The following is a 16717-nucleotide window of genomic DNA, read 5'->3' on the forward strand; positions in this document are numbered from 1 at the left end:
CCTCCCTGGCACCAACCTTTCCCCACTGTCTCCCTTATCACATCTCCAACCCCATCAGCACCAACCCCCTACCCTTGTCATATCCCTCCCCTCCCTCCCCCCCCCCAGCATCCCAACATACACACTACCTTCTCCTGCGATCTCATTAACCTTCTTCTTTTCTTTCTGTGTTGTATTAATTCTATTCTTCTGTCCTTTTCCTGAAACAAATGAAACAATGCTAAGTGCCACACTTCTCACTCACCAGTACACACTTCTTTATCATGATGTTCAAAACCCTCAACATGATACAAACATATCTTTATATTATGATATAACTGTCGATGTTTGTCCATCTGTCTGCACCATGATTGTACTTAAGATTTAGTGACTTCATCCATTTGGCTGCTTCTTCCTGAGGAAATTATTTATTTTTCTGTTCCAGTGCCCCCTCCCTGCTACATATGAGTCCTATGTACTTACTGAGCAGGCCTGTTTGAGCCCTAAGTACTTACTGAGCAGGCCTGTTTGAGCCCTATGTACTTACCGAGCAGGCCTGTTTGAGCCCTAAGTACTTACCGAGCAGGCCTGTTTGAGTCCTATGTACTTACCAAGCAGGCCTGTTTGTGTCCTATGTACTTACCGAGCAGGCCTGTTTGAGTCCTATGTACTTACTGAGCAGGCCTGTTTGAGTCCTATGTACTTACTGAGCAGGCCTGTTTGAGTCCTATGTACTTACTGAGCAGGCCTGTTTGAGCGCGGCAATGGACTTGCCCTGCTCTGTGAGCTGTTGCTTCATGCCCTCCATCTGCAGCACCTTCTCCTCTGCGCAGCTGAGATCACAACGCTCCTGCTGCAGCTGCTTCATCAGCTGTTGACACTTGCGTCTGGAATGTTCATACTGGTGGTTCTGAAACAGAGGACACATCTGTAAAACTAGGTTCATCTGGAACGTTCATATTCCTCGTGGTGAAACAGGATACATCTGTAAAACAAGGTTCATCTGGAACGTTCATATTCCTGGTGGTTCTGAAACAGAGGGATACATCTGTAAAATAATGTTCATCTGGAACGTTCATATTCCTGGTGGTTCTGGAACAGAGGGACACATCTGTAAAACAAGGTTCATCTGGAACGTTCATATTCCTGGTGGTTCTGGAACAGAGGGGACACATCTGTAAAACAAGGTTCATCTGGAACGTTCATATTCCTGGTGGTTCTGGAACAGAGGGGACACATCTGTAAAACAAGGTTCATCTGGAACGTTCATATTCCTGGTGGTTCTTGAACAGAGGGACACATCTGTAAAACAAGGTTCATCTGGAACGTTCATATTCCTGGTGGTTCTGGAACAGAGGGGACACATCTGTAAAACAATGTTAATCTGGAACGGTTATATTCCTGGTGGTTCTGGAACAGAGGGGACACCTCTGTTAAACAATGTTCATCTAGAATGTTCATATTCCTGGTGGAGATGGAAGGTTCATCTAGAATGATATTTATCATAGTGAATGAGTTTGGTTTAAGCAGTATTTCAGTCATATCCCTATGGGTCAGTGTCAAGTAGAGAGAAAAATCATATGGTCATTACAAACAAATCTCCCTACAAGGTTCATACTGGTGTTATTAAGTGGTCATGGAATAAAAAGGACACATATATTCGCACAGCTAATGAAAACACTTCATGCAGTCATATAACATCTGTTGTATGTAACAATCACAGACATCTCAAAGACTCCTATGTTACATCAAGATCACAAACATAGATGCCAGGCCCACCTTATCCACACCTGATATTTTTCTTATCTTCAATCTGAAACCAGTTGGACCAGAAACTGTTTTCCTTACACATTACTGGAATAAAAGTATCTTCAAGCCCCAAGCTGACTAGGCGGGTAGACAGGTGGGCATGAGATAGCCTCCCTTGTGTAAGCACAATACCTAGTGGTAGGGGAATAGCATTGATGGAACTGTGCGAAATGCCCGACAGCAGTGTGGGCTGTCGGAGTCGGGGAGGGAAAAAACAAGTCATACCTCCACAGTTGTATTTGGTCAGACTAATTGACTAGGACTTTCCCTACAAATTTGCTTTTGTTGGCAAAAGCTGGCTTTTTGATTGTTCAGATAAGAATAATTCTTCATGTCAGACAGTTGTGGTTGGTTAGGTTCAATTTGGATGAGAGTTGGCCACATTGTGACTTGTAACTACTCACAGCCAGATATGAACTGACGCAGCAATAGTAAAGCATTCAGCTGTCAAATAAATCTATTAGAAAAGATCTACATTAGAAATCAATATCAAAAGCAGTAGGGCTGGGATGGGTAACTCAGGTACTTGGGTTAGGACCTGGATACCCACATGAATACCCGGAACCGTGGTTAGTCACGAGATATATTGTTTAATGGCAAACATTATCTGGAACTCCATGGTTACTGTCTTTCTGACTATGCACGCATTCCTTCTGACTTTATATGTTTGAATAGAGATAAAACTTCAGTCATCTTCAGTATATGCATGACCAGATCGTTTTATACGTGTATCTAAATAAATTTTGCCAGGGCTATGGTCAAACCTGGGGTACCTGGGTAGTAAATTTGGACTCGTCCCAGCCCTAAAAAGCAGAGTACATTGTATGATTCCTACTATATTATAAGTAGGCGCTGCAATTCACTGTACAGAGTTGCGTCCCTTGGGTCACACCAGAAACCTATAATTGTGGGTTCAAATCCTGTTTTGCCCAATAATGTTTTTCGGTTTGTCAGCACCATGCCCGTGCTTGTGGGTTTGACCAAAGTCTGAGACCTGCATCACTTTGGGCTTTCCTCCCACATTAAGCTGACATGCCATGATATGACTGAAATACTGTTCAAAGCAGCATAAACTCCAACTCACACACTCACAATATCATGACCATGTGTTTATGAATCACTATCACATATTGATGATACCAGGCATTTGCAATAAATAATATATCAACCCTTCATAAAAGTGTGACTAAATATATCTGGATGCAGTGAAACATATCGATTTTAAGTTTTTGACAGGTTAAAATTTATGCCAATGTTAAGATTTGAAAAAGTTGGAAGCATCATAATTTAAGTGTCAACAGAAAAAGGACTGTCCTTAAACGCCATGTTTACATTGTCTGCCTTAAAGAGCATTTGCAACAACCACAGATGCAAGCTTAAAAGCCACATACATACACTTACTAGTTAACCATTGGAAACATTTAGATCAAATTCATTCTTCCTTAAAGGGCATTTGTTGACTAATACTTAAGTCTCTGAAAATCTACAATATTGATAGAAACAAACAACTACATTTAAATTGAATAGGAGTCCTAGTGAGATGAGCGTTTCCTGAACCTAAAAACCTGTACTGGTGGAAAAATCTAGACTTGCTTCATCTAGAGCTATTAGTAATACAGTTTGGGCTGGGTGGAAAAGAAGACTGTGAGACAGACATGGGCACTAACAACAACCACACATGCAGGGTATAGGCTTGCTAGCTAGTTTAACGCTTAGTCTCTGAAAGTATACAAATCTTATAGAAACAAGCAACTCCTTCTAAACTGAAAAGGAGCCACAGTGAGATGGGAGATTCAGCCTGAACCTGGGAAAAATCTAGACTTGCTTTATTTCGGGCTATAGCACTACAGTCAGCGCTGGGCAAAAGGGAAAATAATATCATTCAGGGACACTGAGACGGACCACAGATGCATGCCAGAAGCCATATTCACACTGTGTTTATTAACCATTATGTACATTCAGCCCCAATTCTTTCTGACAAACAGCATTTGCAGCATCCCCAGATTCCAACTAACAAGCAAGCAATGCTATTAACAGATATATGATGGGACTATTTGATCTCCGGAATAACTGTAAGTACACATCTAGTGACCCCAGCCACAACAAACAAAGTACAGCATGATACCCCAAATGCCTGGCAGCCTGGGGACTAGGACAGCTTCTCCAGGACATTCCGGGAATCCCAGAGCTAATGGCTTCTGCACCTCATACATGGGTGTTTGTTGGTCTAGCTATCTCGTATTACCTCGGACTGAGGGAATGGAAGCCAGTGGGTAGGTTTAGGAGAACCAGGTGATGTGTTCTGAGGGATCCACTCACTGCTGTCTACTGTGTCGCATTGTGAACCTAGTGGCCTGCAGTGGCATGCATCTACTGGTGTTGGTCTACTGGCTGGGTAACCAGCATCTACTGGTGTTGGTCTACTGGCTAGGTAGACAGCATCTGCTGGTATTGGTCTACTGGCTGGGTAACCAGCATGTACTGGTATTGGTCTACTGGCTGGGTAACCAGCATCTACTGGTATTGGTCTACTGGCTGGGTGACCAGCATCTACTGGTATTGGTCTATTGGCTGGGTAGCATCTACTGGTATTGGTCTATTGGCTTGGTAAACAGCATCTTCTGGTATTGGTCTATTGGCTTAGTAGCTTCTACTGGTATTGGTCTACTGACTGGGTAGCTTCTACTGGTATTGGTCTATTGTCTGGGTAACCAGCATCTACTGGTATTGGTCTATTGGCTTGGTAAACAGCATCTTCTGGTATTGGTCTATTGGCTTAGTAGCTTCTACTAGTATTGGTCTACTGGCTGGGTATCATCTACTTGTATTGGTCTATTGGCTGGGTAGCATCTACTGGCATCGGCCTATTGGCTGGGTAGCATCTACTGGTATTGGTCTAGTGGCTGGGTAACCAGCATCTACTGAAATTGGTCTATTGGCTTGGTTAACAGCATCTACTGGTATTGGTCTTTTGGCTGGGTAGCATCTACTGGTATTGGTCTACTGACTGGGTGGCTTCTACTGGTATTGGTCTACTGGCTGGGTAGCTTCTACTGGTATTGGTCTACTGACTGGGTAACATCTACTTGTATTGGTCTATTGGCTGGGTAGCTTCTACTGGAATTGGCTTATTGGCTAGGTAGCATCTACTGGTATTGGTCTACTGGCTAGGTAGCATCTACTGATAGAGGTCTACTGGCTAGGTAGCATCTACTGGTATTGGTCTACTGGCTAGGCAGCATCTACTGATAGAGGTCTACTGGCTAGGTAGCATCTACTGGTATTGGTCTACTGGCTAGGCAGCATCTACTGGTATTGGTCTATTGGCTGGGTAACCAAAATTATTTTATGTTCATTAGAACAATTAGATTCCTTTTTCCAAAAGACATACACTTCAGTGAGAAACAACCTCTGAAAAAAATAAACCTGATCATTCTTGTACTTGCTTGTGGCAGCTGGGAGTGTCCCCTTGTATCGTCTGTGTCAGGCAGCGGTCATTACAGTGACCCAGGCCACCTATTACTCAAGCTTTAGAGTATGTTGTGGGAACATATCAAGGGACTTAAACATACTACAATCACAGCCAACATAATGATACAACAGACACAATAACCTATTATATAAACCTTTCAGTGACAATTCTTGTCAAAACAATTTGACTTCAACAAGTGAGTCCCAGAGTATCGATTTCTTGAAAGCAGCACTCACGTGTGTGAGTCAGACAATTACACACACCACACACACACAGTGCTTATTATGTGCTTCACAGGTGTCAGCGAGGAGGTTAAGACAGTTGACATACAGTCAGAAGGAGAAAATAGTCTGTGCATGACACACCCAATACATCCTTAACTAGCAGCTATATATGGCATATGATTGTAACGTGAAACATGAAGCAAATTTTCTTCATTGTTTAACGCCGCACTCAGCAATATGCCAGCAATATAAGGGCAGTCTGTAAATAATCGAGTCTGGACCAGGCAATCCAGTGATTGACATCATGAGCATCGACTTACGCAGTTGGGATATGATGATATGCATCAACCAAGTCAGCGAACCTGACCACCTGATCCCGTTAGTCGCCTCTTACAACAAGCATGAGTTGCTGAAGACAAATTCTTGCCCAGATCTTCACTGGGTCTTTACTTCTCATTTTGAAATAACCATGAAAAAAACTATTCGTATTCCATTTTTAAGACTGCGAGGCACACGACAACTATTGAGGAAACACAATTATAGGCTAACAAAGATTCATGTTTTTGACTTGTGTTTCTGTCATGGGTATCCTGACCACACTATAACAAACCGCATATGTGTAGCATTAAATCTTCATATTCAGACCTATCTATGTTTTGTTATACAGAGTCGTCTACTAAAACTGTTACAAAAGGGTGATAGAAAACATACTTTCTTAACATCTTACAAATATATGAGCCCATTTGTCGTGTGATGCAGTTCGCTATGCAGAGTTACATCCCTTTGGTGTGCCAGAAACCTATAATCATGGGTTCAAATCCCGGTTCACCCTGATAATGTTTCCTGGGTATGTCAGCACCATACCATGCTCTTAGGTATCACAAAAGTGAAAATGTCTAGCAACACTTTGGGCTTTCCGTAAATATCAAGCTGACATGCTGTGATATAACTCGAACACTTTTCAAGGGAGCGATAACCCAACTCACACACAACCATCAGTTGACCTGTTTTTATGAGGAAACTTACAAGTTTCTTGTGATCCTCTGTGAGCAATTGAGTTTGGTCCTTGAGGTTTCGGTTGAAAGAGGTAAGTTCCACATTCTTGTCAAGAAATTTCTTGTTCTTTTCATTAAGTTGCCGGTTCTTCTGTTCTATATCTTTGAGCTTCTTGCTCTGCAATTAATAAAAACACATGAGTCTACAGACACAGCACCATTTCACAAAAAATGATTATAGAAACACTAATTCTAAAAAAATAATGCCATGGTGCTGTAGCTCACCTGGATATGTAGTCAACAGTCTGCATCACTACTGAGGACTAAACTATTGATCTGAACAAATTATGAAAAAAAACCATACATGCCAAATGTTCAACTCCTTCATTTCAGAGCAGTTCCTTATGGAGCCAAATATGCATTTTGATAGAATCCAACACCATGTTCAAAAAACAATATCAAAATTAAAAATAATGCCAAAAAAACAGAACATATGTGTGAGCCTCACAGTTAACTAAACAAACACAAAATATTACATTTTGTACAAAAATGGCAGGGTAATGGCCACAAATATAATGTTCAATATGTCTGCTTTGGCAGCCATTTTGAAAATCAGATTTGAACATTGGTGTGTTATCATTGGTGGGAACAAGTACCCAAGTCTTAGAATCATCAGTCCAGTGGAAAAGTTGTTTACAATGGATGACGGACAAACAGGGTATAATGCAAACTCACAGTCAGGTGAGCTAAAGAAAATACAATTTAATGGATGCCAAATGGAATGAAAATGTAACAATGAAACTTGTTGTATATTAGATAAATAGCAACGTAATGTTTGTATACTTCAAAGTTAAAATGATGGGAAATATTTTTTTACACCTGTGTTTTTTAAACGAGGTGTAGAAAATAACCATGTTAAGTTGTTAAATTGTTTATTGAGTTTATGTCTTGACCTGTCTGTCCATAGGCAGTTGTAAACACATTCTCCTGAAACCAGTGGACCAATGAGGCTGAGACTTCAGTACTTGATCCAACCAATGATGAGACACCAATTTGTACAAGAGTTTCAAATCCAATTTTCAATATGGCTGCCACAGCAGACATATTCCAAATAATAATTTGGGCCATCCCTCAGCCATGGTCATACTAACTTCCTAGCAATCAATAAATGTGACCCACCAGGGGAACGGGACCTTATGGGTGCTAGGAAACAATTGTGCGTTATAAAGAAAGATTTTTTACATCAACTTAATTACTTCCATAAAAATCGCCATGTGTGTGACAGACAGTACAAAAATATCAAATTTTTCTCCCATTAGTTTGTAATGTAATTAAAACATTATTTCAAAATAGTTCAGCTTACATGTCTACACACAATTAATCATATCATCATATCTGAAATCTGCAATTACTGTATTCAACGTAATAAGCGCCCCGCTCTAATAAGCACCCACAGCGATATTTGCTAATATATTGGCTATAACAATCCAAATTAGCAACCCTTCCGATTGATCAATGTACACAAGACCTATTTATTGCGTATAAAACACACTCATGTGTTATATGCACGCTTAATTATGAGCAATTAAATTCTGGAAAAATATATCTGTCGTACATAAACATTTCAGGCTGTCAGCATAAGCCACAAAATTTATCTTTCAACTCTGTTTTTTTCACCAAAATGAGATTCTAATAAGACCCCCCTATTTCTAATTTTGAGAGCACCTTGGGCGCTTATTACGTCGAATACAGTATTGCATATACAGTTAATAGTCAGATGGGACGTTGAAGACAATGAGTCAAAATGTTTGATGCCCTGTATCTTTATAACAAATATGAATTGAAACGTGTGAATTGTATTTTGTGTTCCTGAGAAACTTTGGTGATTTTTCACCCATGAGGAGGGGCGGTCGGGTAGCCTTGTGGTTTAAGCGTTCGCTAGTCACGCCGAAGACCCGGGTTCAATTCCCAACATGGGTACAATGTTTTCAAGCCCATTTCTGGTGCCCCCCGCCGTGATATTGCTGGAAAATTGCTAAAAGCGGCATTAAACCATACTCACTCACTCACCCATGAGGTACCTTATCTCATGGTTGGTCACAAACATAACATAGATCCTGTTGCTATCAAACAAACATAAGTGATAAAAAAATAATGTTACTAACTTCCCAATATCAACTCTATCACAATAAGCATTACATCCTGTAGCTGTTAATGAAACATATGTGTTCCACAGACATTAAAATTCTTTTCCTGACATCAATGAACTCTCAGAGAGCGACCATATCAACAAAGACGAGCAATTTGTACCTGATTAAATGTATATCAACAGGTAAATCCAACAGGTGGGCAGCTTTACCTTGATTGGCACCTGTCTATCTTTGATGCCAAAATGGTATCTGACTGTAGCGCCGATAGCACAGATAATACTATCTTTTCCACAGACTTCTTGGTGCCAAATAATTGCCCATCGTCCAAACGCTCCATTTTATAGTCACATAAAGCTATTCCAGTCCCAGTCTACCATTACTTTCACAACTGAGGTCAACTTTAGTTCCTTGTCCAATTTCTACTTCGTCACAAGTAACATCAATGCATAATATACTACCAGTAATTCCCAACACCTGTACATCAGCTGAACACATCATTACAAAGCAAATCCATGAAAACAAAACAGGCACCAACACATTTTGACATGATTGATTCCTGGAACTCCAGAATCCAGCAATATCGGAGTTCCAATCAAAGACTTAGTAACAACTGCATACTCAAAACATAGAAATTCCAATTAGAGTTCTAAAAATTGAAAACTGTAGGTCACAGCAAAACTGATAACCTTAATAGAAATATTTGTCACATCTTCCCTAACAGAAAAACAAAAAGGGCCTATATTCACCCTTGTAATTACATTTCATTATCACATATATTTGACTTTTGGGAAACACTGCATCGAAAATTGTTACATACAAGAAAAATCAATACAAATGTATATTTTTAAAACCTTTTTAGCACATTCACCGAAATCCATTCTTAATTTGAATAGTATGTACAACGATCCTGGCCCATGTTTTCACTCATTCCCCAAGGAACAAAAATTGTGTCATCATTACCTGCTGCCTAACATCATTACACTGTATTATGTCTCCAAATATAGTCCCCTATCTAACAACTCAACACACATCTATCCAGGAATTACATCCTCATCTTCTCGTTACACTCTCACAAACACATGCACAACGACTGGTTCATCACAATATATCCACGTATGCCTCCCCCTCGTATGTCGATAGTAAGTCCCACGACAGTTCTGAATCCTCAAAATCATGAAATGTTCGCAGAATATTTTCAAACACCTTCCACTTCTCATAAACACCAACATTTTGATGATTTTTCCCACACGTTTGACGAATTGATTTCCCCAGCAAGTACCCGGCCATTACATTAATCTGTCACTACCTCCACTCAACCCGCCACACCGTTCCCAGGGCCATTGTTCCTGTCTCGAAGGCCTCCAGGTGACACCTATCCATCACAGTGGCCAACACAGCCATATAACACTGACCCATGGATTCAAATTTATGAAATAATTCAATTTTATTGCCATTACTACAACTGAAATACTCGTACATCAGACAGTACAGAACATGGGCAACTTGCAAATGACCTATTGATGGTGGTCGACCTGTGCTTTGCATAATGGTGCCAGAGATCGTTGAGCAATATTTCAGTTTAATTATTTCTGTCAAAACTTGATGAGTATATGTAGGTTGGTAGGCCGTACAGGCATTATAAGGGCTAGTAGGCTACGTCATCATAGAAAAAATTATTTCTATTTTGTAAAGTAAAACCAATGTTTCTTCATTTCAATACATCTCCTAACTTTACTGTTACAATAAATTCACATAAAATCATATATGTATCACTGTTTCATGGTGTGAATGCACCCTTGGTTAGTGCCCTGGGTCGAATCACACAACAGGACTTTTATCCATGTAGTATGAACACTGACATTCAACTGTTTTCATGCAAACTTTTGGACTGCCCTTCAATATGGAAAGATGGTGTGGTGTAATATTGGAGGGGAGGGTGTGATGTAGTGTGGGAGAGGTGGGAGGGTGTGGGTTCTGGTAGGGTGGGTGCAGGGTGGGGTATGTGAGAGGGTTTGGGGTAGGGTAGGGTATGGTAAGATGATGAGGAGGCTGAAGGAGAGGCTGGAAAGGGGTAGGGGGTGGTATGGTCGTGGGTGTGATGTGACATGGAGTTGGAAGGGTGTAGTAAGGGGAGGGGATGGGGATGGGAAGGGGTGTGATGTGGAATGGGATGGTGTGGGATGGTGTGTGGGTGTGATGTGGGATGGCATGTGAGGGGGTGGGGGTGTTATGGGTGGAGGTGGAAATATATGGGAAGGATTAAAAACATAAATCCAGGAAAATAATCGAAACAATTAACAGCTCAAAGATGGGTAACAGAAAATTACTACATAGTTAAAATATTATCAGTAGACTCGTATATGAATACTCAAAGTTTTGTTGTGATTTGGATTAAAATTCTGCTTACATCTGATGTAAGTAACTGTATTTAATGACCCTCTCAGCAAAGTACCAGCTATTTCATGGGGCCTGTAACTAATCGACCAGCTTATAACACACATCCAGGTCAGAATTCAAAACATCAACGCCAGAGATCGATCAATAATCAATAATCAATATTCTTGAACATATGCCGAAACTGATTCTATGGGGAGTAAAAGTCAAAATAGATGAAACAGAATGGCAGGGAATACACATGTGTCCTGTTCTACCAGTAGCATGACACACAGGTAGTCGTGTTTGATGGAAGTAAGGGTGTATGAGGACCCAGTCTGACCCCGAATCACCACAGGATTACAATCTGACACTGATTTAGATTCTAACACATTTTGACATATTTGTTGACAGCTTACCTGCACACAGAAATAACCTTGCAATACCTCAAGTGAAACTCACACTGCAGTAAACAAGTAAACATATTCTCACTCTCACACTTCCTACTCGAATGACACTCCATTCAACAACAACTCACAACCTTCAAAGCCAGACTGATTTACCATAAAGAACTACGCAGACATTACACAGAGGACCTGTGGCAGAGGAAGTCAGTGCCAGTGGCTATGTCGGCACTGTTGTAGTATTAGACCATCACGTTTATTGCCCGATGCATCAATCACATTCGGGCCGAGAGTTATAAATCTCATTAAAATCATACTTTAGTTCTTGATACCGCTAAACAAAGATCTGATGACATCCCATTACGGTTTTAATGAGATTTCAATGTTATGAACATATAAGTTTGTCCAGGGAAGATTGAGATGTATTAAAATGAGTGAGCAAGTTAAAATAAATACCATATTTGACGCAATAAGCGCCCAGGGCGCACTCAAAATTAGAAATAGAGGGCTCTTATTAGAATATTATTTTGGTGAAAAAAACAGAGTTGAAAGATACATTTAGTGGTTTATGTTGACAGCCTGAAATGTTTATATACGACAGATATATTTTTCCAGAATTTAATTGCCCATAATTGAGGGTGCATATTACACACGAGTGCATATTATACACAAATAAATAGGTCTTGTGTACATTGATCAATCGGAAGGGGTGCTAATTGGGATTGTTCACTAGCCAATATATTAGCAAATATCGCCATGGGCGCCTATCAGAGCAGGGCGCTTATTACGTCGAAGACGGTACATTAAAACTTATGTAAAAACCTGCCAACAAAGGACAGTAAAATAACTAGACTTATCACAGAAAAAGATTTAAAACTAGTATGAAATCATTTAATGGATAGTATTATACATAACATCACATGATAAGAACGGGCTGTAGATCGCCAGCAGCTGAAGGTAGATCACCTCACTGGGGACCATGGGGACTTTCAGTACTTCAGCTTCCTGCATGTACACCCCTAGGATTTACATCATCCCTTCTTTCTTGTAAAAGAAACTTGATGCAAGTTTTTCAAAACCTCTTTTTTTCTATATGGTGCAATACCTTCAACATGAATTTCTGAGGCTATATAGCCAATGTAGCATTTTGTGGTCGAACTTTCAATTTTGAAGTTTGATACAATATATTCAACAATGAACTTTGAGGTAAAATATTCAAAATTGCAAACTTGAACTTCATGAATATAGTCAATTTGACCTCAGCTAGCTTTATTATTTGTTGTGATCCAATCTTTGATTTTCACAGTCACAACAGATAATGACAAACAAAGAGTTAAGCCTTGTTAGTTTAGATAAGACTAGGGCTGGGATAGGTAACTTGGGTACTCGGGTCGGGTGGGTACTGATAATGCCCCGGGTACCCACAGAACTACCCGGACCCGTGGTTGGTCTTATGATATATTGTTTAATGACAAAAATAATCTAGACTTATATGGTTACACTACAAGTCACTAATGTTCGCATTTCTTTCTGACTATATGCACCCAGACGTTAATATGTTTGAATAAAGATAAAACTTCAGTCAACTTTAGTGTATGCATGACCAGATCGTTTTATACATGTATCTAAATACATTTTGTCCAGGGCTACAGTCAAACTATTCCCTATCGGATATTTTGTCCCCACACTTTTTGATACAGTTCTATATATCATGGAAAAACAAATTCCAAATGAACAAGGGCAAAAGTGAGTGTGACTCACTAATACCCCCCAACCCGCCTAGTGTGTTAGTAGTTTCAAATTAAATAGCTAGGATAGGGTTAGGGTTTGAAAAATTCATAAAAAAATGGAAAATTAATACAAACAACTTTTTTTCTTTTGACTGCACCCCTCCATACGACACAGATTATATGTACTAAGTTGGAGATGAATCCACTGAATAGTTTAAGAGTAATCGCGCGGCCAAAGTTTTTGGATGGACAGATGGACGACAGACGGACGGACAGAACCTTGGTGTAACTATTTGGACCCCCAACGGGGGTATAACAAGAAGACAAAAGTCATCTATATCCCCTGCCGTTTTAAAAGCTTGTGAGTACAGCTGACACCATGATTGATGAATTAACCAAATCATTCCCTCTATTCCTTTTTAACACTGCATTATGAGCAACTTCCCACTCTGTCAGGGTACAATGTCACATAATCAATCCCCAAGTCCGACCAACTGATCCATTTAGCCGTCTTTCAAAAGAAGCATAGGTTCCTGCAAACCAATTCTAACCCAGAATTCCAAAAGGCTTGTACGATGTAGGAGAAACCATGTCTATGCCATAGAAATAATACCTACTCTCGAATGAAAATGTTAAAACTTCCTGAATAGCAAAAGGCACCAGTTCAATGCAAGCCTGATGGGTTTCATGAAGAGATATTGAACAGTTTATCCCAAATCAAACTGTGTTTGGTTTGGGAATAATGACATTTTCTACCATTGGGCATTTCATAAAAGTACATTCTCAAAATAGTTATCACCTAAAAATAGATTCATCACCATCGCCCCAAAAACAATCCATTACTAATATCATAATGCTGTCAAAGCGAGTTAGTGAGTGAGTTGGGTTTAACGCAGCTTTGAACAATATTTCAGTTATATCACGGCGTGTCAGCTTAATGTGGGAGGAAAGCCCGAAGTGATGCAGGTCTCAGACGTTTACCACTTCGGTGAAACCCACGAGCACGGGTATGGTGCTGACAAACCTAGAAACATAATCGAGGCGAACCGGGATTCGAACCCACAATCATAGGTTTCTGGCGTGCCCAAGGGACGCAACTCTGCACAGCGTATTGCAGCGCCTTAGACGACTGGGCCACCCGTGCCCCCCTGTCAAAGTACATGGAGAAGTGAGAAAAGTGCACAGTGAACTGAGGAGTGCACCTGACACTGTAGCTTTAATATGTTTCTGTACAAAACTTGACATCCTTACCAGTTCCTGGTTGTCTTGCACTAGGCAGTCACACTTCTCATTTAGTTCTTGGACCTCAGTCTCTAGGTGAGCTAAATCCTCGATAGCTCGTTTGCCCTCGCCCTCATATGATAGCTGCAAGAACAAAGAAGTCTTCAATATCTATATGTTACCCACACAACACTATATAGACTTCACAATAAATCAAATAGCCATAACAATTTACTTAATTCATACCTCCAAACTTCAACAAGGCTTTGATTGTTTAACGCCGAACTCAGCAATATTTCATCTATTTGACAGTGTTCTGTAAATAATCAAGTCTGGACCAGAGAATCCAGTGATTGACATCATGAACATCGATCCACGCAATTGGGATACAATGACATGCATCAACCAAGCCAGCAAGCCTAACCACCTGATCATGTTAGTCGACTCTTAAGACAAGCACAGTTACCTTTCACAGCAAACATGGTGTGCTGATGACATATTCGAATCCAGATCTTCACGTGTAATTCACCAAGGTAAATATCACCTTGACAGCAGCCATACTTACTTCAATCAATAATTCTCCGACTATAAGAACAGTTTTACACAGTGCATATCCCCTCACAGACCTTGCATACACCCAAGCACCTGCTCATGAAGCCCATTGTTAAAACAGTGAGGACAAACCATGTATTGAGTGTTAGGCATATCAAAGTAATTAGCAGTCAGACCTAGTCATCAATAATCCTCCATTGTAACATGATGACAGACTCACAAACTACTCTAAATACAATAGCCTTAATTCAAGGATGCTGACCCACTTTATACAGCAACACTAATAACATACTCTTTTTAAAACTTATAAATTTTACAGAATATCTTTATACATTTTACAAGCTGTAGTAACAATGAAAACAGAGTTGACTCATAGATTTCAATTTCTTCTATTCTTTCAAAGTGGAACAGTTTATTGAAATGATAAAATAAATTGAAATCCTAAGTCAACTGACTCAATGTTACAGAATGGATGATACTCAAATTGCAATATTTCTATAAGACTTTTATCATCCATGATATGATTACATGTATAAGTATACATATAATTATACATTTTGCTGTCTTACGATACAAAGGTCATTAAGTTCATATTTTTATATAGAAGGCATCCAAACAAGTATCTTTTTCTGATGAAATCAAAACAGTGTATACAATAATCACAACATATCTTGATAAATACGTAAGTATGTATGCCACTCACATGTCAAGCATCATTGTACACTAATCACCAGTTACAATGATTGTACAGGTAAGTATTCACCTACTTCTCTACTTTGTAGGACTGCTACGAGAAGGTTGTTAAATATTCAGGTAGACACAATCGTTTTCTGCTGATGCTTTTGTTAACCCCACTATCAGATTCAGCCTTGATATACTTTCACTGCAGTAAGCAGGATGATTGCTGTGCTCATGGATTATTAGATCTTGAATTTCAAAAAACTTAAATTGTCTTATCTCTGAATGTGACCCTAGACTAACATCTAGTCTCTGAAATGAACATACAGGAAAAAAACAGTTGTTATATTATTTTTAAAAAAAAATAATAAAAAGGAGCCAGAGACTCTCTTCATTTCCTGAAACTGAAGAAATCCAGACTTACCAACATTATAGACTTGCATGGGCTGTATTTGATATATTTGTGTCAAGCTCTGTAGGACAGACTAAATGTGACCCATGAAAGACTCCTTAAGGAGATGCTACCTGTTGTGTATTCAACTGGATTTATTATATTAACATGTCATGGACAGAAGACAGTTTAGACTGCAATTACATCCTAACAAAACAGTAGCAGAACCATGTTTCAGTTTACTATCAGTCCTTGGGGCTGGTAGAGTATGTCAGTCAGTGAGTTGGGTTTATTGATAAATGATGGGACTGTTTCAACAGCATGTCCCTACACAAGCTCCCTTCCAGAGCGTCACACTTCCGTTACCCTCCTGGCCACATCTTTGCTGCCATTACAAGAATCATGAAAAGTGTTCCACTAGCCCCAATTGTAGTGAGACCGCCTCCGTGGTCTAGTGGTAGGACGTCCGCCCGGAGAGCGGATGGTCCGGGGTTCGATCCCCGGCCGCGTCATACCAAAAGACGTTAAAAGATGGTACTTGTTCTTACCCTGTCTGGCGCTCGGCATTAAAGGGCTAAAACAAGGACTGGTCGGCTCGGAGTCAGTATACTGTGTCTGAGTGGGGTATTCATGTTAAACTGCGGCATGGTATCTCAGTGAGCTAGCACTATAAATCGGCATCAATCCTGACTGGTACAAGCAGCCACACAAACACACACACGTACATGCACGTCGCTAT

At 40.0% G+C, this 16717-nt stretch overlaps 1 protein-coding gene across 5 annotated transcripts in view; it reads right to left on the bottom strand.

Moving 5' to 3' along the window:
* Positions 1 to 16717, bottom strand: part of LOC139452196 (golgin subfamily A member 4-like) — a 171170-nt gene that overhangs the window by 96962 nt on the left and 57491 nt on the right. For 4 of the 5 annotated variants that reach the window (XM_071233572.1, XM_071233570.1, XM_071233573.1 and 1 more), the window contains 4 exons: positions 14388 to 14501; positions 6511 to 6657; positions 719 to 889; positions 129 to 200 (listed from right to left, as the gene is read on the bottom strand). In XM_071233572.1, the coding sequence (XP_071089673.1) occupies positions 129 to 200; positions 719 to 889; positions 6511 to 6657; positions 14388 to 14501 (504 nt within the window). Of the gene's footprint in view, positions 1 to 128; positions 201 to 462; positions 476 to 718; positions 890 to 6510; positions 6658 to 14387; positions 14502 to 16717 lie in introns of those variants that run through there. The other variant, XM_071233574.1, reaches the window with a different exon arrangement.

Source organism: Haliotis cracherodii, unplaced genomic scaffold (assembly GCF_022045235.1).
Source record: "Haliotis cracherodii isolate W230 unplaced genomic scaffold, xgHalCrac1.p SCAF_9, whole genome shotgun sequence".
Classification (NCBI taxonomy): domain Eukaryota; kingdom Metazoa; phylum Mollusca; class Gastropoda; order Lepetellida; family Haliotidae; genus Haliotis; species Haliotis cracherodii.